The 26,822-nt window shown below is 44.2% G+C and overlaps 1 protein-coding gene across 1 annotated transcript in view; it reads left to right on the forward strand.

Annotated features, from left to right (window-relative positions):
- The window catches only part of LOC135398866 (laminin subunit alpha lam-3-like), a 76,296-nt gene extending 50,946 nt beyond the window's left edge, over positions 1–25,350 (forward strand). The window contains exons 32-63 of the mRNA XM_064630397.1: positions 28–140; positions 580–663; positions 1,175–1,368; positions 1,884–2,026; positions 3,405–3,512; positions 3,744–3,855; positions 4,666–4,816; positions 4,884–5,082; positions 5,690–5,806; positions 5,895–6,055; positions 7,364–7,502; positions 7,579–7,687; positions 8,664–8,857; positions 9,767–9,863; positions 11,067–11,221; positions 11,340–11,498; positions 11,908–12,062; positions 13,425–13,581; positions 14,608–14,729; positions 15,721–15,883; positions 15,974–16,121; positions 16,771–16,894; positions 17,054–17,174; positions 17,974–18,138; positions 19,050–19,189; positions 19,250–19,438; positions 19,792–20,028; positions 21,060–21,246; positions 22,453–22,602; positions 22,677–22,827; positions 23,642–24,013; positions 24,949–25,350. Of these exons, the coding sequence (XP_064486467.1) occupies positions 28–140; positions 580–663; positions 1,175–1,368; positions 1,884–2,026; positions 3,405–3,512; positions 3,744–3,855; positions 4,666–4,816; positions 4,884–5,082; positions 5,690–5,806; positions 5,895–6,055; positions 7,364–7,502; positions 7,579–7,687; positions 8,664–8,857; positions 9,767–9,863; positions 11,067–11,221; positions 11,340–11,498; positions 11,908–12,062; positions 13,425–13,581; positions 14,608–14,729; positions 15,721–15,883; positions 15,974–16,121; positions 16,771–16,894; positions 17,054–17,174; positions 17,974–18,138; positions 19,050–19,189; positions 19,250–19,438; positions 19,792–20,028; positions 21,060–21,246; positions 22,453–22,602; positions 22,677–22,827; positions 23,642–24,013; positions 24,949–25,091 (4,959 nt within the window). The 3' untranslated portion in view covers positions 25,092–25,350. The remainder of the gene's footprint in view (positions 1–27; positions 141–579; positions 664–1,174; positions 1,369–1,883; positions 2,027–3,404; positions 3,513–3,743; positions 3,856–4,665; positions 4,817–4,883; positions 5,083–5,689; positions 5,807–5,894; positions 6,056–7,363; positions 7,503–7,578; positions 7,688–8,663; positions 8,858–9,766; positions 9,864–11,066; positions 11,222–11,339; positions 11,499–11,907; positions 12,063–13,424; positions 13,582–14,607; positions 14,730–15,720; positions 15,884–15,973; positions 16,122–16,770; positions 16,895–17,053; positions 17,175–17,973; positions 18,139–19,049; positions 19,190–19,249; positions 19,439–19,791; positions 20,029–21,059; positions 21,247–22,452; positions 22,603–22,676; positions 22,828–23,641; positions 24,014–24,948) is intronic.
- Positions 25,351–26,822: the final 1,472 nt, after the last annotated feature.

The raw sequence follows: 26,822 nt of genomic DNA on the forward strand, positions 1-26,822 counted from the left end.
ACCACAAAAATTGTATTGTCCATTTAGGGTTGCACTGGCAACACTGTGGGAGACCACTGCGAGAGATGTGCCCAAGGCTACTACGGAATTCCAGCAAGAGGTCCCTGTCTTCCGTGCGCATGTCCACTTCCAACAAACAGGTACTTTTGCGCTTTTGTTTTTTCACAGGCGAAATGATATCTGTGAACATGGTGTCCATATTTCTATGAACGTAGTCCAAAGGCTGGAGGGATGTCACGTTTATTGGTAAAAACACACCACACCAGCACTACAACATTAAAAACAACTAAAAGCTTCACGTTTCGGGAACAGTACTGGTCGCATCATAAAAAAAAGTGTCTTGGCTGAATTGCTTACTTATCTAGGTATTAACGGCAGGTAGCAGTCCAGGTGTTCCCGAAACGTCGAGCTTTTATAGTTGTTTTTAATGTTTTAGTGCCGGTGTGCGTTTTTACCAATAAAAATGTCTGTGATAACAGAATCCTATCTGTCTCGATTACATAGTTGGTACGTGTTAGTGGTATGAATAAAGTCACACATCTCGAAGAGGCCCTACAACACATTTTTGTTTCTCTCTAGTTTCAGTGACACCTGTCAAACTAGTGGACCCGACTACGTCTGCACAGATTGTCAGCCCGGCTATACTGGCAGACGATGCGAAAGGTATGCTCAACTGCGAACTACAGCCACAGCCTTGCGCTCAAGTTAGGAATACTAACAGGTTGTTGTAGGCTCTTGTTTCTGCGAGCCATAAAAATCAGTTTCTAGACCAGGGAGTTGCCTCAGGACAGAAGCCGCCGATATTTCGAACAGAGACTGTTCTTTGGCCCAGAAGAAGAATAGTCTCTGTTCGAAATATCAGCGGCTTCTGTCCTGAGGCAACTCCCTTCCTACATCTCTACTGGTTCGCTGGATTTCTATCCATCTACAGGTTTTCCCACCGATTTTAATCCAAGCTCCACTGCAATTAATCCATGTGCCATGCAAACTTTATGGGGCATGGATTAATTTAACTGGCACTTGGATTAAAACCTTTAGTCTCTAGACCAGTTTCTGTGGTTTCTAGACTGGTTGCAGAACAGTGTAGTATCCAGCACACAAGCAAGGGAGACTTGATCGGGTCTCAAAGTGAGAACATGACCTCGCTGTAATACTCACGAAAAATATTGTGCAGGTGCGCGGATGGCTACTTTGGCAACCCATTGGTCGAAGGTGGCCGATGTGAATCTTGTGAGTGCAATCCTTACGGATCGCACAGCCGTCGGTGCGATTCTCAGACGGGTCAGTGCCACTGCTTGCCCGGAATTACGGGCAGGGACTGTACGATGTGTATGGCACGGCATATCCTCACGGAGTACGGGTGCAAATGTAAGCACTATTTTAACGGTGACATTTTTGTTGCATGTGTTGCATGAGAAGATTGGTTACGCAGTGTGTGACTCAATTTTAGAATGTGCGATCGTGAACACACTTGCCTTGAATGCAGTTGAGAGAAGTGCATTCAAGTTGAGTGCCTCGAATGCTCCAGAACGTTGTTGCATTTGCAATTACCTATATGTTAGGTATATATTTTGTCTGGGGTTACGTTCAAGGCACTGTCCGGAGCATTTGTGTCGATTACTTCTACTGCTTTACGTGCTCGGAAATAATTTCTGTCTGTCTGTTGCGTTCCTGTAGGATATGTCGTAATGCTTAGTTAAAGTCGACATGTACATTGTGTAATGAAATACGATTTTTATTAAAGGTGGTGTCCGCAAGGAATTCGGAATTATAGAGTTAATGTGACACTCACTTGGAGATAATTTCCACACAATTTAAAATAACACATATTGAAGGACCATTCTTGTTCCTGCTGTATTAGAGTCTGCTATGTTCTCTTGCAGCCTGTAATGACGCCTGTACAGGAATACTGCTGGATGACGTAGAAGCAATGTTGGAGCGTCTGAACGGCATTGACCCAGACGACCTGCTCTCGTCTTTGTGGCTTCTGCTCTTTGCCATGAACGATACTACCTCGGCACTACGGGTGAGCACAGAACCATCAATTTCTTGCCAGTTACGCTTAGACCCTGAAGTTTTCGGGTTTTATTTTTTTCCAAATTCGGGGGGTAAAATTCGGGTCAATCACTTGATGTCGAAAATTCGTGCAAATTCGTGCGGAAAAATTACCATCAGACTGAATTTGGGGATAAATCGGGCTCTATTGTCGAACAAACGTTCGTTGTACAGCCTATCCAGAGTATCAGACGTTGAGATCAACCGTGTATTTTGTGAAAAATTAGTATGTCATTGCCGTGAGGTGCCTAGCTTAGGTGCAGTTTTGCGGGTGGAAATCGGGTTTAACCCTAAACCGGTGAATCTCAATTCGGGGTGCAAATTCGGGGAAAAATCGAGTTTAACCCTAAAACTTCAGGGTCTAGTTACGCTGTACCTTGGTTTGACCCTGATGGGCCCCATAAATTAGGCCCATGATTTATTGAAAATCAAATTAAAGAAATAGTGGGAATATCGGCAAAGTACATACCGTATTTACTCGCATAATTTGCACACTTTTTTTACCACAAAGTGACGCGAAGGTTGGGGGTGCGCAAATTGCGCGAGGCATTAACAAGCTTGACTTGAAAAACGTGTGCAAAATCTGTTAAAAGATGTTAAGTTTCTGTTAAAATATGGGCCTTCGGGCGAATAATACGGTAGAATCTCGATGATATCAAATCTCACGGGGTAGCGGAAAACATTCGTATCATCCGAAATTCGTAACGAAAGAACTACACCAAAATAAAAATTTAGGTAAGAAAATAGACAGTGACTGTTCATTTTACATTACTGTTAGTGAAAGAGGTCGGTCGTAATGATTTTCTCTCTTCGTTTTTTGTCAATGCTGCCGAAATTTCCGAGAGGATTCAAAAGGCCCAGCACGTGCTTTCAACACTTTTTTCTAAAGCGAGCTTCTCCTAAAGCACGCATCTGTTAGGTGAAGCCTAACTTTTGTAGTGAAAAAGTGGGGGTGCGCAAATTATGCGAGTGGTTCTATCAGAAAGGTTGTTTTAAAGGCTCAGATCTCCGGTACAAAGCCAACCACGCTCTCAGTTCTTTTCACAATAAAGGTACGTCGATAACGGCAAGTTCACCTCGTCTTATGTTGCCCGTTCCATAATTCGACATTCTGACATTTTCGTCGGTCCTGTGCGATCCGAATTAACGAGGTTTTACTGTACACGGTCAAATACAGTAGTTTCTATGTTGCATTGGCTGGGAGACTCAGCAGCAAATTAGGATTATGGCCCGAATAAAGTTGTTCAATTCAGCGTGGAATCAATCAGTGAAATGTGGCCTCACGAATAAATTGTGGTGTTCATCGGATGTTACGGCTAATGTTTGAATATCACATTTTCAAATTACAGGTCCGTCTTGATCGCTATCTGTACCTCATTGAAGAAGGAAATCAAGTCCTGTCAAATTTTTCATTCCATTTCAATTTGGAAACTCAGGCGAACATCCTTCTTGAAAGGGTAGGTCTAGAATGTTGCTGACTTTATTTTGCTAGAAAATATTACTGGTGGGAGATATTTACACTTTTTAATTACACTTGCTCTTACGTGGGCTCCAACAGGTGCTTCTAGCATGTCACATAAACAAGTATAATTTTGCGAAGATCAAGTATTGTTGCAATTATTATGACAGTTAAACTTCAGCTTAGCCAGATAGAAAGTAACCAGGATGCTTATTCTCGTTCTGTGCAGGCTATAGACACAGCAATAACTACTCCAAAAGTCGCTGATGATGCCCACCAAGTCCTCCTGGATGCTCAAAGGTTGCTGGATGAGATAAATAACATCTGGAAGGACATACTTGGTCAGTGTCTGCAGAAACTTTTGTGCTCCATATATATACTGTATTTTCTCAAAGCTAAGACGGCCTCGAATTCAAGACTACCCCCCGAGTTCAGGGTACTATATGAATTTTGAAAAAAAAAAGGAAACAACGAAAGGGAGGCAGTATAACAGTTGGAATTGGTGCACATTACCATTTATTCATCACTGCTCCCTTCGCCACTGTTTTCGTTGTTGCTACCTGTCCACAGCTCATCGTCCTACGTTGCATCTCACGCATTAGACAAGCAACGCATTATAAAAATATCGGGTTATATTTTGCTTTAAGAATTCGGGTGTAATCGGGTTGAACTGGATTGGATCAGGCATAAATCTTTGGTTTACCCGGCATAATCCACATGACACATCAGTGTTCACAGAGTATCAATATTTAGTCCATGCATCTAAGTACTATACTCATCTAAGATACCATGCATTTAGGCATGGTATCTGTTTTGACGGTTTGTATCAGCATATTTATATGCATTTACAACACAGCTTCCAAAGTTCTGTGTTAGTTGTGATAACTTTGCATCCCCCTGATCCAGTAGTTTTCGGGGAAATACCCGGTTAAACTCTGTTTTTTTTTTGTTTTTTTTTTTTTTTTCAGATTTGAATCAGGAGGGAAATGTCGGGCATAATCGGGTATAACCCTAAAGAGTCAGGCCCTAATCGTATTTTAACTAAACTACCCGGGTCCTGATTACAATACATTTTGTTGCGAGGCATGTAATACAAATGATCCGTAATAAATCGCAGCAACAACATCTGTCATGTTCTTGTACTTGTGCAGACTTGGTGGACCGTTTGAAAAGGCACGGCATCGGACAGGGTGAAATCGGTCTGGGCATAGCACGCATGATTGAAGAAGCCAAGCGGATTCTGCAGGAATTGCAAAGGAGAAAGTTTGACAGGCCATTTGAAGATGCTCAAAGGGAGAACCGGTCAGATGCTCTGCGATACTTAGTTGAGGGCTGTTTCTAAAGAGGTTTTCTTGCGGATGCATTACAGGAAAGCCCATAACCTTCTGGATCGTGTCAAAGGATTGCTGCTCAATCCCCAACACGCAGGCGGAATTACCGAGCGCCTCGATCGCGTTGAAGCCCTCCTCAGAGAAATTCTCGTCATTGTGCAGGAAGACGTGCAGAAGCCCACTGCGAATGCATTAAATCTGGTGCAGGAACACATACAAAAGCTGGAGATGGTGCACGTATGTTTGAATTGGTCTTTTTCGAGGAGCTTTTTTGTGAAACATGCTGACATGTTAGATGTGCTTTGAATGGTTCATAAGGTGAATACGTAGCTTTAAAGTGAGTGTAATTGGTCAATGTTAAAAATGGCTTGGGCAGAAGCTACCTATCTGTTGTCGTTTCTAACCTTATCCCTTGATCAGAGACCCCTCGGAGAGCTCTGGTTTAGGAAAGCTTTATCAGTGAGTCTGAATAGAACATTTGTCTGAACGCCACACTGTCTGGCTTCTTCATATTGTGTCTTGTATTGTATTGATTAGCCGTCCTTTCTATATACCATGATGTTTTAACGTTCAGGAGTCATTAACCATGCTCGTAAACGGATCACTATTACACACTCCCCATGTGTTCTGTTGCGTGATACGTTTGGTCCGTAAATAGGTTTGTGAAACATCGAAGTCCTGGCCGAACCGTGTTTTATATTCCAGACAATATGACGGCTGAGTCTTAAAGGGTCCTTGAGTGACCCTCGAATTTTTGTTCCAACATTGATTTAGAACCCTGAATGCACTCCTACATATGCTAATATCTCAGCAGAATCACCGCACCGAATTTTTTTAATCGCAGGGACTCATGGAGGACAGCGTGCACTTAGCGGACAGTGCTAACTCTTCCTTGCATGAAGCCCGGGAGTTGCTACAGAATGCGAGGGACGACGTCATAGATGCGTCCTTAAACTTTGACGTGAGCAAAAACGATGATTTGTAGCAGCAGTTTTCTTTTCAAACAAATTTGCATAAAACTCTAATAATAATGCCTACGGAATGCACAGGAACTGCCTCGGCTGTTGAAGGAGTTGCGCAACATGACGGAAGCGCTGGAGCACAGACGTGGCACCTTGGATCGGATCAACCCGGAGTACCGCGAGAAGTATGTTCGTGCAGCGGAGAGACACGCAGCAATGCTCGAGGCACAGGTGGACCGTCTTGCTGAGTGAGTCGGCAGATATGCTTTGCGTCACTATTTAGTGTAGGTTGTGTCTGAGTACCTAGTGTGTCGTCTATAGTACGTGTCATCTATGTACAACTGTGTCGTCAATAGACAACAGTGTACATATACGGCGTTTACCGTAAAACGCAAGGTTCAACAGGTAGTCCATGGCTCAGATTTTCTTCTCACCCAGGAAACTTTAGCAGGTGTGCATGAACGTAGAAATGCCTAGTTAGGAGCTTCTTAGACACAAGTTCAACCAGATATTTCCTTCACGGGAGCCAGTTTTTCTGCTTATAGCTTAGCTTTTCTGCTTAGCATAGGCTACTGGTTTCTGCCTAGAGACAAAATAAATCAGTTTTTGGACAGAGCGATCCAGATTGAGTCATGATCCAGAACGTGTATTGCTAGCTTCCTACATGTAAGCATCCAGGTTTTTCTTCTTTAATTCAGTGCCTCTAACTTCAATGTGCCGCAGTTTATTTTTGTGTCTGCTACCTACGTAGTCTTTCTACGTGACCTCTAGGAGTCGACACTGAATTAATGGCACCTAATCAGTCAGCTATAAGACGACTTACTATATAAGTAGTAATTTTTGCGCGGACTTAATTTTTGTGAGCTATTTTTCCGCATAATTGAAGTCCCGTGAAGTGTTAGGGACACCCCTAAAAACTCTGTAGTGCAGGATCAACATATCACAGAATTAAAGGAACTGTGAAACGATTTCCAAACTTTTGCAGAAATAACGTTGTAAGTATTGATTTATGTCTGCTAGATGATGCACATCAAAACGATACGTTTCTGCGATCCTGCGTTACGAAGCTATTGCGCTCCGAGGGTCACGCGCTGGGCGAGCTGGGCTCCTCTGTCGCTCTCAGCACTTTACCTCCTCGCGCATTTTTGGAGTGACGTTTCAGGGCGGAGAAAGGAAGTACAAACCTTTCAGTTTCCATGACGACGTAGGCAGTTGTAAAGGGAGCCAACCACCGGAGAACGACACTTGTCATGGTGACCCTTCGGGTACTCCGGGCAAGCGTGCACAGCTAAAACGTCACTTGCCATCTGTGTGCTGACACCTCTCACCACTGTTCGGCACCACAGTCAGGGGTGACTCGGAAAAAATCGCAGTTTTAAAAACCCAACAGTTAAAAAAACTTTCAAATGAGGGATGTGAGATATGTTGAATCCATGGACTACAACGTATGAAATGGAGCCATACATGTAGTGGGTTGTAGTGCCTTCGTCCGAATTCGCAAATTATTAAGGCCGCGAAATTAACCGCTTATACAGTGCTCGTTGATACTTTTACAGCCAGTTCAAACAAACACAAGAAGTGTCGGAAGCTGCGCTAAAGGCAGCAAAGGTCTACGAGAACATTGAAGATGCAATAAAGGAAGCCGAAGAGGCAGCACGAGGGGCATCCGAGGCTGCGGACAGGGCTTATAAGGAGGTGTCCTACATTTTCTATTAACTCTCTCTCTCTGCGTTAAGCCTATAGCATCACACTTGCGGCCCTGTCCACATAGGCATACCCCCGTTACGGAGAGACCCTCATGAGCAGGGCAGAGCGCGCCCGTGACAGAAGCGAGGACCTCCTCAGGCAGGCCAAGGAACTGAGAGATCACAGCGTACCAGGTAAAACTTCCTCGCTCAGTATACGATGTTGTCGAGTGAGAGTGAAGAAACGACCTCAAAGTGTCGTTGCTTAAACGTTGGTTATCCCAAGATTTTAAAGTTTGTAACTCCGCGCACTGTTGTTGGTCTCCAACTTTATCGAGCGGTTCTGTACAAGCTGCATAAATTAAGGTGATAGATGTCACGTGCGTGTTCTTGTTTTGATAAGCAGCTTCAATTCTGTAGTATCTGTTGAGTGCGATTAAATTTCTTAAGTTATATTTTCATCGAAAGTTTGGAAGCATGAAAGCAATTTGAAAGCGCACGTCTGACAAAAATGGGGTTTTTCAGGGAGTGAATTGAGGGGTGGGTTGACTAAAAGATATATTCTGCGTGTGGCACACATTCAGATGCCTCTTGCTGTCGGTTTGGTCGTCGTGAACCCTGTATTTTGTCAGTCATTGTTTAGAAACCGCCGTAACTGTGTAACTCTTACACAAGGTCAGCGTCACCATGAAACCACCCCGAGCGCTGTCTACCCACCCAAGGAGTGCTGTCTAAAGATTGCACAATAGCCAGAAGAAAAAAAAATTTGATGTACAATTTGCACATGTTTTTATCTTTAGATAACTGTGCTTCAAATCTCCACAGAAAAATTCTAACCGGGGAAAAGTGAATGGGGAAAAGTCGCATCTAAATTCTAGAGTGAAAATTCTCCCTGCTGTTCTTTTTTGTTACCCAATCTTGCGAGCTTCCACGACCCCTGCAGTTCGCGGTACCCTAGGGGAAATCAAAAGGGGAGGGGATGCAAATGAGAATGTCAGCTGTGGTGTACCCACCATTTTTGTAATGTATTATACTGTATTTGTATTATACTCAGACTCGATTTGTGCTTTTGTTGCCTCGCAGTTGCTTCAAAATCGGATAAGGTAAAGCATTTATTCATGTACGGCCTTTGGCGTAATAACAGCGAGCTTTATTACACTTTCCCTTAAAGAACTGCAGTACGACATGCGTGCGAAGAAAGCAGCACTGAGGGCTCTGGAAAAGGACATAACGTACGCGCAGAAAGCTCTGGCTGCCATCAATCGCGAGCTAGACAAGTTGAGACGAGACGTGGCAGCTGGGGCCCGGGAAGCGAGACGCAAAGCAGAAGCTGCGGATGACACACAGAGGGATGCCAACGATAAGGTAATGCCGACCATTGGGCTATCATATTTGCATTAGTATATTCTTTTTTCACTCAAAATGTATGCTCACAATCATATGCATGTCTCAATCATGTCCCAAAATCGAAGTTTAGAGAACCAGATTGAAATGCTAGCTGCGTTGCTGTAGACACCATTTCCTTTGCGATCATCATGCGGTCACACTTTCTTTTTTCTTTTTTTTTTATTGTTGCATTTAGTAGTTCCAAAAACACTTGACATTGTGCGACTTAATGGCATACTAATACATGTGGTAACACAGTGTGCCGTAGCACAGACAGGTTGCAACGCCGCTCGGCTCTGCGCCTTTGGACGTCGCCGGCCTTTCATGCCACAAACGTAGTTTCTCAATGAAGCCTGGTTTAAGTGGAAGGCACTTGTGTGGTCCAAACAAGACAATCTAGCATTGTCGCATGCTTCGGGCGTCTTGGAGACACATGCGTATGATTCGCACAGTGGAATCGGCCTCAAGTCATTTTTTTTATTTTCGGGAATTACGTATACATGCATGCTACGTTCAGCGGTGCGTTAGAACTGAGCAAATGCGGTATAATAATCGTAAATGCTGTGACATGGCAGTTCTGTTATTACAAGTACGGCTTGTAGACTGGATCGGGCGAGGATGACGCAAAGAGCTCCCACACCGGGCGACGCGTACCCTAGTGACGCCACTGGCTATCAGCATTCCATCATGAAAGCATGCACATTCATTTGCGCTGTTTGTTGTGATTTTTCTCTTTCTTGTTTTTTTTTATGATTTTGGTTAATGATCTCCAGAAAGACTGTGACTAGTGATAGCCCCTGAATTTCCCATCAGTATAATCATAAGCAATGTTGACAGTACAGCTGTGCGTAACAATTGGTTTCATTTCTGTTTACTTTTGTTTGATAGATCGATGACTTGCTGGCGCGTATTGCATTACTCGGTGAAAAAGCCGCTGCTCTGGAGACCGGATCGGCTCAGGGGTTGGACAACTTGACGAAGCTCAGTTAGTACACGATATACTTCCGCACATTTTATGTTCCTACAAATGGAGATTATCAGGCGTACCACACATGTGTGATGAAGCATGTTGATTGGATTGAGTTGGATTGGGTTGATGATTAGTTCATTGGTTGATTGGAAACCGAGAACACCGAGCAAATGGATTCTGATAAAGGATGTCTCGCAACATATGCGAATGAAGTAGTGTAGAATTACTGTGCATATTCCTTAAAGGGACTATGAAACGATTTTTTTCTTCGTTTCGTTCGAAAGAAGACATTTTTCTGAGTCTAGAACCGAAATTTTACTTTCGTCGCGCGAGCGGATTTCTCGGGAGCGAATTTAGACGGAGCGGCGAAGGGAGGACAGCTGGCGCCACGCCGTAGCGAGCTGCCGAGCGGAGACACAGCGGGTAACTTGACGCGACCACGGCCGGCTCAGCAACACGTCATCGTGATGTGTTGCCGAGCCGAGGAATCCCGCCAGGAGCATGCGCCGTAGGATCCCGCGTATGCGTTCATCGGGAGTGGAAATCTCCATGACAGCAGCTTTCGCGCGATCGGCAGATTTTGGCAGTGGCGGCAGCCACAGCGCGAGCTCGCGGCATTACTTGCCATTGTGCAACACCGGTGACGTAGCGGGTAACCGAAGTGCGGTCCGTACAGTTACACCATCGGCAGGGAAATATGCGCGGCAGAGGAGGAACGCGGAAGAGACATTTCCAGCGCGCGCTCCTCACAGAGTGGAGCGATTTCGTCCGGAAAAATTTGTGGCATATTAGTTTCTCTGCGGGAAGAACAGTTTCCATCGAAAAAAAGTATGGGGGTTCGGGAAATTTCATAGTCCCTTTAAAGGAGCAAGGAAACAGCATTTAGGATTGCTACTGATAATTCTTGGTGCACCTTGGCCTTGGTCACTTTTGCGTCATAATAGCTCTTTCCATCTTCACTTGTACCTAATTCATGAAACGGTCCATTAGAGGGCAACCATTGAAAAGGCAAAATGGCTGCATCTGCCGCCTGTAGTTGTGAGATTCAGTTTTGATGTCAATGGCCAGTATGCAGCATTAGAGTTAAATCTCTGGGGGAAAAAAAAAAAAAGTTAGGCACATATCCCTGTTCATATACGGCATGTTTGGATTTGATTTTGCACAGTGCTGCAACCTTGCATAGCTATTTTACGAACACGACGCACGTACGTTCCGCAGTCGACGATGCCCAGCGAGGCGTCCGCGTTGCTGACAAATTAGCCGAACGCTCCGAGCAGTCTGTGGGACGGGCCAGTCGTCAGCACAGTCAGCTTCAGCTCAACCTCAAGGAACTGCGGGATAAGATCCTACTTGCTCGACAACGTGCCTCTAGCGTAAGTCGATCCTCCGTGTCTACTCTGTGTCTACTCTGTGTCTACTCTGTGTCTACTCTGGTTGCACCATCTCTTTTGGCCAGCACTGATTTCAGCATGCACCTATCTGTTCATGTAGATACGTGTGTCCTTGAGCGCAGACGACGACGGCGTCTGCTCACGGTCCTTCCGGCCGGAGATTGAGTCTACCACTACCAACACCATCGTCCTCAATTTTGCCATTAAAGAACCCGATGCCAACAGCCTCTTGTTCTTTATAGCAAATTCTGATGGAAAGGTGGGCCTGTTTAACATCATCGTCATCGCTGTATAAATTATTATAGAGCCCGAAGTTTTGGGGTTTTACCCGATTCTTCCCCGAATTGAAGGTTGCCTCTTTAGGGTGAAACCCGATTTTTACCCGGCGAAATGCCCTCACTGGGATCTGTGTAGGACTTACTTGTTTGGCGGAAACGCAGTTACATCACAGTTTGCAGCTAACCACTACAGTCAGTTTGAGTAACTGAGCCCGATTTCTCCCCAAATTTAGCGTACTCGAAGTTTTTTCACCCGAGTTCACCCGAATTTAGTGCGCACGTCTATTTACCCGATTTTTGCCTCTGAATTTTTGAAAAAATATTTCCCGAAAACTTCAGGCTCTATAAATTAACGTTGCACTGCACAAATGTTCTTGTATTCTGGCACAGGATGATTTCATGGCCATCGAAATGATCGATCGCAAGATCAAGTTCTCCTTTAATGCTGGAGGGGGCACCACTAGTCTCAAGCACAACATGCAGATTGAAACGAATGACCACCAGCTTGGAAAAGACAGCCAGTGGTACAAAGTAGAGGTCTTCAGGTAACGTTTCTTTTTCAGTACCAAGCAGCGTAATTTGTCGCGACAGCGTTTTCTACAGGTAACCACCCCTTGAGAGTAGGTTGCTGTAAACTAAGGCCCTTCTTTTTCTGCTGAGGCAAATCCTGAATTCCGCAGCAGGGAACTATGAATTCTGCATCTTTCCGCGGTAAAAGGCAAATTGCCCTAGTCAGCCAGACAGAAAATACTCTCTGTTAGCTCGTAGTGTGGAGGTTACAACTTTTGTGACTTAGCATAACAAGGTACTACATTGTACTTTCTTCTGAGAGGGAGTGACGTTTTTCACTGACTATAAAATTGTACTTGCTAAGCAGGGCTGGCGATAGGGGGGGGAGTAAGGGGACCTCCTTAGGCCCCTCGCTTGAATGGGCCCCGCGCACGAAGCCCTCAACCAGGGATTACTTTTTTTTAAATATCAAGTACCTATGCACTTAATCGCATGCACGATCTTTGACTAAAACAGAAATGAGAGAAGAATGTGTTACGTGCCATTCCGTCATGTGATGAGAAAAAGTCCCACTTCTAAGAAAAATAACCTAGCATTGCTGCTCTCATTTGAGCCTTCAACTTCAATCTTCCACGATGCTAAAACTGCGCACGTTTAGTGTCATCATATTCCAGCTATCTTTCAAGCTGGTGCGCTTTCACGTGGCAGCGGTTGCTTTCCAAAAATCCGGACAGTTCACATTGTGCAGGACCGGCGGGGAACCATCGAGAAATCATTCGCAGACACACTGGATGATTTTGTGTGACGCTGACATCACGAGCCCGGAATGCACCACGTTTCCACGGGAGAAACATTGCGTCGGTTTAACTTGTAAGGCCTGTGCATTCAGGAATCTTGTATACATCAAGACAGTATCCGGTTTATTCAAAAGCCACAAATATAGAGTTGTCTAATCGAATTGAATATGAACACCGAAAATGTTCCATTCATATTCAAAATGCGAAATATTTGCACAGCCATATTATCGTGCCCCATGTTCGCAAAATTTTGTTGCTACATAACAAAGGCAAGCAGCTTACGTCTCGACATCTGCAGTTTTTCTTTTACATTCATATTTACGCAGGCTTATATTATGCTTATAAGTGCCAGCTGAAATTACAGAAATCCATACCTGTACTATGTGCAGAGACTTCAGAAATTTTGATCCACATTTGCCGCATTTATAAAAAAAAACAGATCTGCGTCTGCTAACATTCGGCAACTCCAATGCAGTCTAAAATTTGATGCATTTAGATCCACATGAGCCATGCTCAAAATTCGTGTTGGCTGATATTAAAGACAACCAGACCAAAACCAGATCTCACGAAGTAGAGAAGTAACCCGAACTTGTTTTGCAGGGTGGGCAACTTCGCCACCTTGAGCGTGAAGCGTAAACCCGACGGAGCCCGAGATGATCCAGAAGAGGTATCCGGTGCTTCACCCCCTGGGTATGGAAGAATGGACCTGGATTCAACCTCACACTTTTACGTAGGCAGAGTTCCGGAGGATATTCCCGTGAGTATTTTCTTCCATGTCACGGAACGTACCGAAACGCTGTGCCGAATAAAACAGAGGGTGTCGCTACTACAGTCCTCTGTGGTGAAGAACACGTCTAGTAAAACAGAAGGAGCAGTTGCTTATATGTAGGGCCTGACTTTTTAGTGTTAAACCCGTATCCGCCCGATATTTACCCCCCGAATGAAATCTCAAAAATTCGGGTTTAACCCGAATCTACCCGAAAACATCCGGGTCGCGTGGCACACTCATAAGCGCGCATTAAAATAAAGTTTGATAACATTGCAAACATTAGTTCCATGTTAAGACAAATTTTTATTAAACAAAAAAAAATCACCCGAATACACCCGAATTCCTGACGACAGAATATGCCGTAACGGGATTTAACCCGAATACACCCGAATTTCCAAATGAAAAATATGACCCGATATTTACCCCCCGAATCTGGCCAAAAATAAAACCCGAAAAAGTCAGGCCCTACTTATATGATGGAACCACTGCCGCAGACGCTGAAAAGTGAAAGTGTGTTCCGCCTTTTAATGCAGTAGAAAGTGTTGTCCTACGCAGGACAGCACTTCAAAGGACAGCTGTCCTACGCAGTCCTTTGTCCTAGCAACAGCTAGGACAAAGTGCTAGCTAGGTACAGCTCCGGTCAACCTTAATGATAACACTGTAAAAAATGTGGGCTCTTTTCCCAGCGCGATAACAGCCATACCCTTGGGGGTACAAGGGGAATGTTAAGTGAATAAAATCCTCGCATTAAACTAACATAATAATTTTGTTCAATTAAGATTTCCTCGCGGCCCCAAGGATTGCTGTAATATCACTCTCGGGAACGAGACCACTTTTTTTTTTCAGTGTTATTATTAAGGTTGACCGGAGCTGTGAAACTGGAGACCATATTGAAGTACCATATTGAAGCACCCACATCACGAAAGCAAACTTGATTAGGAAAATCTGCTGTTCAAAATGTATTGAGCAGCTGAAACACACTTAACGTCCACATAATATTTCTTCCATCAACAGGCAGCACGGGAGCTCACAGCAACAAACTTTGTCGGCTGCCTGCATGAGGTCATCCTAGATGGGAAACAGGTTGGCCTTTGGAACTTCCTCACAAATGAAGGCTGCGATGGTTGTAAGACAGGGTATGTTTTCTTCAAATTTGTTATTGCTACACTTCTAGTACCTCTCCACATTTGTATGCCGCATGGCATATATGTTATGCGACCCAGTCATGCAGCCAGACTCGCATTTATCGAGAGAAAATTTGCTCTGTAAGGTGTGACATTAGTTGACATATCATTAGAGCCTGAAGCTTTAGGGTTTAACCTGATTCTCCCCCAAATTTGCCCCCCCAAATTGAAAGTTGCCACTTTAGGGTGAAATCCGATTTTTACCTGCAAAATTGCCCTCGCCGAAACATCTGTAGGAACGCACACTAACGTGTTTGGCAGCAAACACAATTACGTCACCATTTGTACCAAACCGGTACAATTCGTTTGAGTAAGAGAGCCCGATTTCTTCCCGAATTTAGCATGCTGGAAATTTTTCCACATGAATTTGCATGAATTTAGAGCACACGTTTATTTCCCCGATTTTTACCCCGCGAATTTGGAAAAAAAAAATTCCCGAAAGATTCAGGCTCTACGTATCATCTTCCCGTACGTCAGAGAGAGTAAAAAATAGTATTGTCACATTATTTTGTCAAGTCACTTAATTGATTCCATTGGTTTTATTTGAAATTTTTCCACACGAATTTGCATGAATTTAGAGCACACGTTTATTTCCCCGATTTTTACCCCGCGAATTTGGAAAAAAAAATTTCCCGAAAGATTCAGGCTCTACGTATCATCTTCCCGTACGTCAGAGAGAGTAAAAAATAGTATTGTCACATTATTTTGTCAAGTCACTTAATTGATTCCATTGGTTTTATTTGAAATTTTTCCACACGAATTTGCATGAATTTAGAGCACACGTTTATTTCCCCGATTTTTACCCCGCAAATTTAGAAAAAAATATTTCCCGAAAACTTCAGGCTCTACCTATCATCTTCCCGTACGTCAGAGAGAGTAAAAAATAGTATTATCACATTATTTTGTCAAGTTACTTCATTGATTCCATTGGTTTTATTTTTAGCCCCACGGAAGACGTGGATCCAGGCTCGTACCACTTCAAGGGCGAAGGCTACGCGATCCAGCCTCAAATCAGGCGCTACAATAAAGAGTACTTTTTCCTGTCTATGCTCATCAAGACGTTTGACGAAGAAGCGTTGCTATTCCTTTGCCCCAATTTGAAAACGGTGAGCTGCAGTTGTATTGTGTGATCGTAGCGTGGCTGTAAATTTTTATTTCTTATTTTTTCGCTATAACTATAACTACTTTCGCACTAGGGCGACTTTTTATCTGTGGGGCTTCGTGGAGGCCACGTCGTGTTCCAGTTTAAAATGGGTTCCAATGCACCCGTCGAGCTACGAACCGAAAAGAAATATAATTCGGGCAATTGGACCAGGGTCGTCGTGGAACGAGATAGACTAGAAGGTGAGACCGAAGCGTTTGTTGGTCCGGTTGGGATCCTGCAGTGCAGGTGATACTGAGCTAGTAGAAGTAAGAAGTTTGTACAACATTAAATGTCAACATGCCCGGAGTTGATGACCTTTTCAGTCAGTTTTCTTTTCTTTTTTTTTCAGTTTTCACGTTGACATCTTACTATGACTATGAGCGCATTTGCAGTTAATGTAGTTTTCTTATTACCATCGCATGTACATTAAGCATATCTCTTTCCAATTATAGTCTGTGAAGTAAAGCAAGTCGTATGAATTCTAGGTCGGATGTTTCTCATTCAAAGACACAAAAATGGGGATAAGAGCGAAAGATGTTCACCAACTTGATGCTTTTGCGATGCAGAATCGCCATAGATTGGTGTAGTATAAACCAACTTGCAAACTAACCTTTGCCTTTACAAAAAAAAAAAAAAAAAACGCACTCTGAATTCTGCAAGTGCTCAGGCTAATCAAATTGTGAACTGGACACTGCAATATTAAGTAGCAAAAACACTCTTCTGTGCAGGTTAGTGTCGAGAAGAGCATGCATCTGTGCAAATGTTTCTTAACTTTAACCTTCCCTTTGTTTGAGATTATTCGGTGTATCACTGAGCTCCGGTATATGGACCGATTTTTTTTTTCTTCAGGTGTCTTGAACGTAGAGGACGAGATACTTCCAGGAAGTCTGCCTCGAACGAGTCCGGACAGCATGGACCTGCAGAAGAGCAAGCTCTATTTTGGAGCCGTGCCTCCAGATTTTGATACCTCCAGGTAAATTCTTGGCACACTGTCGAGAAGACCTGCCAGCTCTTTCGACGACTGGCTTGTTTTTCGTTGTTCCGAGGAGATGGAGGCTTTACAGTGTTTTATGCCTGTCCATTTGTGTGGTAGCCTCAACTTGGTTACATTAGTATAAAACTTCTTATTTAGGTTCAGCACAGTAGTGTTCCAGAATTACATAGGCTGCTTGAAAGACCCGCAGGTGGACACAACGCCACTAGACCTACTCAAACACGAGGCATACCGCGTTGATCCAGGCTGCTCGGATAGGGTGAGTGCTCTTTCACTCTCGTTATTCTTCAGAAAGGCTACGTAGAAGTTTAGAATGTCTGTGTGCCCCAGCTACATTTCTCATAATATTCTTACCATATATTTGCACAATTCTAGCATTCTTTCATCTACGACTGTGTAGCATACTTTAACTTGTAAGTAGGGGGACACACTCAGAATATTTTAGATATAGAAGAAGTATGCTGTACGTAGGCCTTTGTGTTTGGGGGTTAAACCCGGTCAAACCCATTTTTACTCCCCCCCCCTCCCAATTTTAGCTCACATTTTAGATGAACACAAGAGGCTGTTGTGCTGAATGTGCAGTGCTTAGTGTTCAGCAGCACCTGCATTGGTGGCTGCATTTGCACCTTGGCAAGTTTTTTTTTGTGTGTGTGTGTGTGTGTGTGTGTGTGTGTGTGTGTGTGTTTCACCCTAAGTGGCACTGGCAGAAATTGGGGCATAATTAATTGGGGTCTTATCTGACTTAACCCTAAAGCACAAGGCTGTACACATACTGGCAAAACAGCAGCAATAAATTGGCCCAAACAATAGGCCTCTATTGGGGGTCGTGCACGAAAGCAATTCTAAAAACAACAGTTCTCAACAGCAACAACAGTTCTAAAAACAGTTCTAAAAAGTTAGATCATGTGAGTGGCCCAGTGACAGTAATTATCATCTACCATATGTGTAATCTGAACAGTTTTTAACATTATTGAGCACAAAACACCAACATACTGCACTTCTGTGCATTAGTAAACGTCTTCCATTGTCCTCTCAATAAATGTTGTGGCACTTTTCAGAAAGTGAAGCTCGTAAGCTTCCAAGGCTCTGGTTATGTAGAGCTTCAAAGCAAGACATTAGCGGCAGAAGGAAACTTCGGCTTCACCTTCCAAACGACGCAGAGCGATGCCTTGCTCATGATCTCAACCTTCTCCGGTGTGAAGGGATCCGAACATAAGAAAGACGTGAGTATGGCAGTGCTTGAAGTACACGCACGTCCCGTTACTTGTATCTCTGCTACTTGGTATGAGGATGAAAGTCATGATTATGCGGTGGTGTCTTATGACATTGCGCTATTGGATACGCAGGGTGTCTCAGGTCATACGCACCCAGGTTTAAAACAAAAATTGGGCGCCCCTATGCGAATGAAACCAATCATGTGTGCTGTAGTCGGTAGTACTTTTTCCATTGTGCCTAATTAATTCATTAATTATGTATTACGTATATGGTTCTGGGTTCTCGGAGTATGTATATTTTTGGCATACTTGGAGGATGTCTTTCGGAGTCTATTGTGTTCTGAGCATTCAGAGTTTTTTGTCTTTTACGAATCATATCTCCGTTAATATCTGAAGTATGGAGAGAAAACCTACAGTTGTGAAATGACGTATTCGCAAAACGAAAAAACTGTCATGCTGCGAAGCATGCAGACAACGACATCTGAGAATCCTGGTATTCCTCTACGTAATTCCGCCCAGTCGCACCGTCAAAGAAGCCGCAGGGACTCTTACCATAATCAAGGACGTTTGCAATGGCACACCTGACATTGTTCACTCACATAAGCAAGTATCCGCGACAGGTGTTTTTGAAAGCGCAGATTTTGTCCCGGAAGTAAACGACGATTACTCAGTTTTCTGATTCCGCAGATCCGAGTTAACGAAGTTTTGCCGTATATGTTCTGTGTATGGTATTATTATGTAATTAATTAATTACTAATTGATTAGGTATCTTTGAAAATATTGGCTAAGGGGCTGAGGTGTGAACCGGAAAGTTGTAGAGTGTCTTGAGAGAGACCTCGTGCGATGTCAGTCAATTGCTATGTGATGGATAGCGTTTTCTGGCAATTGAAATGAAAGTAAAAATTTTCTACACCCTTTAGAACTACTACTCTGTAGCTCTCAGGGATGGCTTCCTCGATCTTCGTCTCAACGGTGGAAGCGGTGCCGTAACCCTCACATCGAAGCAGCGTTACAATGATGGAAAATTCCATACAGTAGCAGTGCTGAAGACACACAGGAGGTATGCACAACCATCGTAGAGCTCCAATGCTAACAGCTTTGTTTTTTTGTCCTACTTCAGGATACATCTGAACGTTGACGACGAAGAAATAGCGCAAGACCGTCTGCCGAAAGGATCATCAGAAGTAGAAGCGCCATCCCACGGAGGACTTTTCTTTGGAGGAGTTCGAAGTGGCATTGCGATTGGGTCTCAGGCAGCCACTCGCGAGTATTTCATGGGCACCATTAAGGATGCCGTCTTTAATGACAAGTGAGTGATTCGAACCGTATAAGTTTGCAACAGCCCAGACAATCATTCATGCATGCTACTATTACACTTGTTGCAAAAGTGTATACGTACAGTAGACCTCCGTTAATATGACGTCGGATAATTTGTTTTCTCGCTTAATTCTATCGAGTTCGAAGGTCCCATCAAATGCCCATATGTTTCTATTGATAAAAAAGTTTGTTATTTCGAAAGTGAAAACACCCAAAAACACAAGGTCCTAACTATGCTGTGTCCATTCCTGATAAGAATGTCATCAAAGCAAAACTGGTTATATGCTTTGTGCTATGTTTCATTCTTTATATCATTTTCATACTGTTTTCTCCTATGTTGTGCAGGCTGCTGGGCTTCAACAGCCCAGTATCATTTGAAGGAGCAGGCATCGGTCGATTGCTTGAAATGCATACAGGTCGTGCGTCTTCTCACCATGACCAGATGGAAGTTTTGACGGAACAGCAACTTGAACAGTGTTCAGATGCGCCCGAATACGTACTCGAGGAGCATGCCGTCAAGTTTGGTGATGCCCTACACAGTCATGTTCTGCTGCAAGTTCCAACTGTTGACTCCAAAGGAAAGTAGGTGATGAGCTCCAATTTTTTAAAAAAATTGGAAACCCGGCTAAAATGGAAATGTGGGCCGTAGTAGGCAGTGTTATTTTGTGCACGAGGTCTTAGTCAGTTTTGTCTAAAGTCCTCAGGCACATAGCTGTATCACTTGTGGCACACAGCCAGAGTATGCGAGCCTTCTTTTTCCATATGGTTGTGTCTTCTGCAATGTATTGCCTTCAGCGGATAACTTCTAGAAACATGTTTGCTCCCAAGGTTGTGGGTTTCGAGATCACTGTTGCGTTACTCATAATCATTGGCGGAGGTGGTGGTGGTGCCTGCTGGTGTGGCAGCATGTTGCTCGGGCGGACCGTGCGTCCTGGGCTGACTTCACAGGGAGCTGTGCCGACATTTGTCTTAAAGCGTCTGAGGAAACACGCAGACAACACAGCTGACGCCCGGAATCGAACCCGGGTTGCCTCCCAGTCTTGGCGTGGAATGCCATATCGTAGCCGCTGAACCAGAAGAGCTGGTCATAATCATTGGTCAATTTTTGCGATCAAAAAACGAAATTGACCATAATGATTGGACAATTTTGTTTGTGATTGCATTTACAGGTGCCCGGTGAGCCTCCACACATTTCCATGGATAAAAATGTTTATTACATCGAATGAGAAGCAGAAGTGCTTTAAAAAGTTTAATAAAAGTTTAATAAAATAGTATAATAGTTTGCGCAAAAAGCTATCTAATGTAGGCAGCATTTCTTCTAGACTCAAAAGTTACGGCCCGAGGCGGGACTCTGTCTATTTTCTCTTTCAAATATATTTAGATTATTTTGGCGTAAACCATCCTGAGAATGATGCTTATTGAATACGTTGATTTCTGGCTTGTTTCTGTTGAGTTCATCCAGGGGTTCGAAAGGACTGCATAAAAGCGCACGCAGATTTAACGTGAAAAAAAGAAAGAAAAAAACTGTTTGCAGTCTCTCTCGAGCTGCCCACTTGAGCCCCAAGTTTGTTCCTCAGACTCAGAAAATAAAAAAATGTTGCCTCACATTTCAGCTTCACCCTTAGCTTGAGCTTCAGAACCTATTACCCCAATGGAGTGCTCGTGGTAGCCCTGAACGGTGCACGCACTAGATACTTTGCCCTTGTGCTCAGCGGGGGCACGGTGGTGCTGGAAGTGTTACAGAAAACCAAGAAGAGTATCCATAGTCACGGAAGCCTAAACGATGGACAGTGGCACACGGTACGTATAAAATTCCTCGCAGGATTGGTTATATATGCTTGAGGTTGACTGGTCATAAGAATTGGACTATCCTTGACTTTGCTGATCAAGAGCGAGGGAGGCTCCGCCTCGAAATGGCGCGCCAATAGGAGGACTCGGGAGGCGGCCTCTGCTCTTGCCTAACAGATGGCGCACCGGTAGCGCTCGGCTCGGGATATATGAGCCGCTGTCGTCTGCTTTCCTCCTCCGGTAGAGCTCTACGACCTTGAAGCCTCTGCTCAATCGTACCCCGTATTGAACGTACCTCCAACCTGAACGCGCCCACGTGCTAGTACTTATCTTCCCTGGCATTTTAAACACACCACGACTTCAGCAGCATGGCTGCAGCAACGGCCAGCGCGAGCGAACGCCGGAGTGACCAACATGGGGAGGGGAGGAGGAGGGCTGCACCAGCCAACCAATCAGTGATGATAACCGGAGCAGTGTTGGCACTGTCGAGATTTTTTTTTTTTTTTCCCCATCATATTGAACGTACCTAGGGCTCCCACCTTTCGTAGTGAAAAATACCGGCTGAGGGAGAGGAGGCAGAATAGAGGGAAAGGAGGAAAGGCTCGTGGAAAAGGGAAAGTGGGTGAGGGGTGGACGAGCACACACACATAGAGAGAGAGAGAGATAATACGAGGAAACACATGTTCCTGTGTGTGGCTGTATCACTGACGCTAGAAATAACAATGATAATAATAACAACAATGAACGATAATAAGAGTGACTAACTAAGAAAACGACTGGTGACTGCGGAGCTGGGTCTGTGTTCCAGATTTATTCAAGCTGTAGTGGAATGTTGAAGGGAAAATCTCGTAAAAGCCCTTATGAAAGGTCTTGAGCCACAAGTACCGGCAAAAGGCTGCCGGTATCACCTTCCTACCGGCAACCGGCACAGCGCCCAAATAACCGGCCTTGCCAGTATAATACCGGCCTGATGGCAACCCTAAATGTACCCCGCCATATTTAGGAGTATAAGTACGCAAGTAAATATAGTTTGTGCATGGTCGTACATAGTGCCGAGAAGTAGCTGCAAAGTGGCCCGTAAATAGCCGAGTTGAGATTGCCCCGAATCTCTGCACCGCGACAGTCGGGAAGTAGCCTTTTTTTGTCACATAGTGGCGAATATCTGACAACCCCGCTTAGGCTTAAGACGGCACAGCTGATAGGCATGCATAAGTGCAGGTGTTGGTGAGGAAAGAAGATTCCTACATGAAGGTGCAAGTGGACAAGAATCCGGATGTAGACATGCCGGGGCAACGCAAGGTGCCCTTCAGTAGCTCTCTTTACGTTGGGGGCATCCCCCAACGCTTGCCCATCCCCGGAGGACTTGTTGTTAGTACCTCTTCTTCTCATTGCATTCCGCAGTGATGTTGAAATCTTCAGCCTGACCACTACGGTGTTTTCAGGTGAAAGAGAGCTTCAAGGGGTGCATCCGCAACCTCAACCTCAACGAACGACCGATCGACCTGGCCAGTGGCGAATCACACACCATTGGACAGTGCTTCTCCTCTATCGAGAAGGGAGCCTTTTTCCAAGGCGATGCCTACGCTGTCTACGGTATGCCCCCCCTCCCATTTCTTGCTCCCAAAGTGGCGTTCGCCCATTTCTGGCCCAGTTTGACGAACACTGATTAACATTTGAACCGAGATCAACGGCCCCTTAACTTGAACTCAGCTTGAATTCTGCTTCACTAAAGGGAGTTATTGTCGCTGAACATTCATCATGTCAAAAACTATATAACGTTTGTAAAAAAGATTTGAGTGTGAACTTCAAGTCTTAGCAACGCTCGATCTCGGTTCAAAGTTAACAACCGTTGGTGAAACAACCGTTGGCCTGTGGGACACGTAATGGAACATCTCTGTGGGTAGAAGGAAAAATCCCCCCCCCTCCATAAAAAAAAAAGTACCTTTGGTAGTGCATTTGGGAAAGGGAAATGAGGGGGAATCCTCCTCCTCCATGTAAAGTCCCTAAAGTCCCCATAGAACCCCTCCCAAAATGCTTTCCCCCACGTTACTCTCTCTCTCTCTCACTCAGCTTTTCTTGTTTGTTTGTTTGTAAAAAAAAAATTGAAAATTGAAAAAAGTGAAATTGAACTTGTCTCACGACTTGTTCTGCTACTCCTAACACAAACCCTCCTGGTACTTACCTGATGTCGGGTAGGCTGTGATCACTCAGGTTTTCTTCTAACCACTCTCCTAATGATTTCTATGCATGGAAGACTCAAAACCAACTTACACTTTCTCCCACGTAAGTTTTCTTCTAGCCTCTATTTCAGCTTCTATTCTATTTTAGAAGCTGTCTTCGTGCCAACACACGACCTCTTGCCTTTGCAATTACAGCACAAAATCTCCTTTCTCTTTTCATTCAACAGCGAATCGCTTCAACGTCAACAACAAGCTAGAAATTGAGCTCGAGTTCAAGACATCTCAGCAGAATGGAATCTTACTCAGTCTGTCAGAAAAATCCAGAGGGGGCTCTCCAGCATTAGCGGTGGAACTCTACAATGGCGAAGTAATCGTCTCGGTGGACCTTGGCCACAATGGCACCGGTGCCTTCCGTGCACGCAAAGAATTCGCGTCACGCTACAAAATGTGCGATGGGCGCTGGCACCTCCTGCGAGCGCATTTTTCGAGAGATCAGATATTCCTGCGTGTGGACAAGGAGGAAGCCGTCAACGGATTGGCGCTGGCAACACCACCGGAGCCGCATACGAGTAGTCCGCTGTATGTGGGCGGGCTTCCAGGTGAGAATTGCCTTGGAGTTGTGAAGCTAGCTCATTATTAAAGATTGACTTAAAGGGACAGTCAGGAGCTTTTCACTGAGCTTGAGGTTAGGTGTTCTACTGTGAGTTACGTATAGATGCAATGAGCAATATTTAAATTCAGCAAAGCATTGTAGTTTTTCAGGTTCGGCTTTACACCAACGTAAGTGCGGGCCACCGCACCACAGTTGAGGGGGGGGGGGTCCATCTGGAGTGTGTGTGGCTTGAGATATGATAAAATGAAACACAACAGCAGGTCTTATCTCAAAACGATGGTTTCGATGCTCGGTGGAACAAAAACTCCAGCCGGCGATGTAGTGACAGCAAAAGCACTTGCCATAAGCTTTAATTACAAATACTTGGGTGAAAATTTAATTGAATTATTTTCCACAGTGTTAACATTATAAGAGAGTGTGTTGCAGCATATTTTTTATATCTGGTTTGGGGTTGCTTTAAGCTCACAGCAGGGCTTGTTGCTTGCAAGTTATTCAAGCCCAAGCGCTGTTCAGTGTTGAAAACTTTTGGTTTTTGAGCAGAACAGTTTCGACTATGTGGTACAAATTTTTTAATCAGTCTGTTCGCTCGTTCATTCCTTTTCACCTATCAATAAGATTCATTTTTGTGTGTGTGTCACAACATGAAGACTACTCTTTATCAGGCTTTCATCTTTCATTAAAATTATAAGTCAAAGAGATAACATTCAATAGGCATTACATTTATTTTCTCAGAATTATGTCACATTACATTAGAATAGTATGCTCCTTAAATCAAAATTCATTAATTTGAAAAATTACTTGTCTTGCATTAGAATTAAACTGGTCATCTTAGAACTGTTTATGCTGCTATGCTGCTGTATAACTGCTGTCAGAATATTGTTTACAGTCAATGTTAGCTAAGCACATGTATTGTCTTTACAGAGGATGGGAGCAACGGAGCCCTGTTTGGAAGGGATAACTTCGTGGGGTGCCTTCGGAACGTTGCGGTCAACGACAACAGGGTCGACTGGATCGACATGGCTTCCATTCACAATGTTTTACCAAATTCCTGTCCGGCAAACTGAATACCTTATCCTTTGCATAGTTTATAATATTCGGGATAACGTATATACAGGTAGTATTTAATCTAAGCAAGTCAGCTGTTCACAACTACAAAAAGGAAATGGGACACGCAGTGATCATGCAGAGTTCCGTTGCGCTAAAAATCGCGAGATTCGCAAGGTGCCTCTGGGATTGGCTTTGTGCAGCTATTGGTCAAGTGCAGAAAGATGTGCAGATTTTAATATAATGCTGTTAACACAAAACAATGTTGTGGGACTACTTTTTTTTCTTTGGTATTTCATAAATACGGGAGCATAAGCATTGTACAGTCTTCGTATCATACTACACGGGGCTTCACATGCTTCTAAGTTGATGTGCACAGGCTTTCATTTAATGTAAAGTAGGCTGCACTATTTTCATCGTGGAAAAGCACTGCCCCATTATTTTTTTTTAAGGGTGCAGCGAAAATGATGGAGGGGTTTCTGAAATGAAGGTGGATGCAGTCTGTTGAGTGGTCTGCCATTGAGTGCGATTGGATTTCATTTCACCCACCGTTTCCAGTCGCTGTGGCGCAGTGTACTGTGGGTGTCATAATTTGGCTCCTTAAATTCAAATTCGGAAGATGCAATTACACTGTCCATCGTTGCAGCGGCAAAGAGCAGTTGTAGCTAGAGTCACTAAATATGGAGCAGAGCAGCAACACTGAGCCTACCTTCTTGGGTGCGGCACGGCTGAGTCACCTAGCAACGGAACACCAATCTCCCCTCTCTCCACCGGAGAACAGCACGCGGTCAAGCAAGCTTGCAACCCAGGAAACTGGCTTTGTTACGGACGGCACTGCATTCTTGGAAGGGAGAAACCACGTGACAAGATCGGCCCAATCACAGACACCGAATGGCGGCTCTGGCACGAAATGAGATACTCTGTATCCCTATCTGGCAAAGAGATGCAGATTCTGCTATACTACTGAAGCGCTCTTCCATGAGTCAGGTTGATGTCATCACATGGCATACTGCGACAACCTGCATCTTGAGGAACGTACCCTAGAAAAACTGTCGCATTAATGTTGTGCAACAGCGCAACATGTATTAATTAAGTGTATTACTTAATTAATAATAATACGCAGCCGGGCCAGTCATGCTTGCGTATCGAGGAGCCGAAGCGCATGTGCGGTGCTTTCAGAATCGTTATTATTGTGATAGCTGTATTTCTTTATATAAATCACTCGTGGATGAGCATTATGCTCGCATAATTAAAGCCCCTAGCTGTCCGCAAATCTATAAAATTTTGCGGAACGGGCTTTTCGTTGCGGAATTCCGTAGAATTTACACGTTGCTCTTATCTTTTTCCTTTCTTCAGAATCATGATTTCCATGGCTGTACCATTCATATTGCTCTTGTTTTTTTTGTTTTATTTTTTTTTCGAGTTTCCGTGGCTTTCACTTTGGTTTGCTATTTGGAGCAGCTTTCTCCACACAGAGAAAAAAAAGAACAAAACCGGGACGAACTGTTACAAGCTTGTACTTGCAAGATCCCTGCCACTACTCCCTATGAAACATGCACAAAGGTGGGATAACTGAGATAACCCTCTCCAGCGCCTCAAGGTCATGCGCATAGGCCGTTGTGAAAAAGGTCCATTACTATATGTGTCATGTGATGATTGTGAGACAATCATAAGCACAGTGCATTTCTCGCACACGTACGTGCAGCGTGGCCAGTGCGGCTTCTAGAAGTACAAGTCCGCAGGCTTCTATG

The sequence above is a fragment of the Ornithodoros turicata genome, chromosome 6 (genome assembly GCF_037126465.1).
Source record: "Ornithodoros turicata isolate Travis chromosome 6, ASM3712646v1, whole genome shotgun sequence".
NCBI lineage: Eukaryota > Metazoa > Arthropoda > Arachnida > Ixodida > Argasidae > Ornithodoros > Ornithodoros turicata.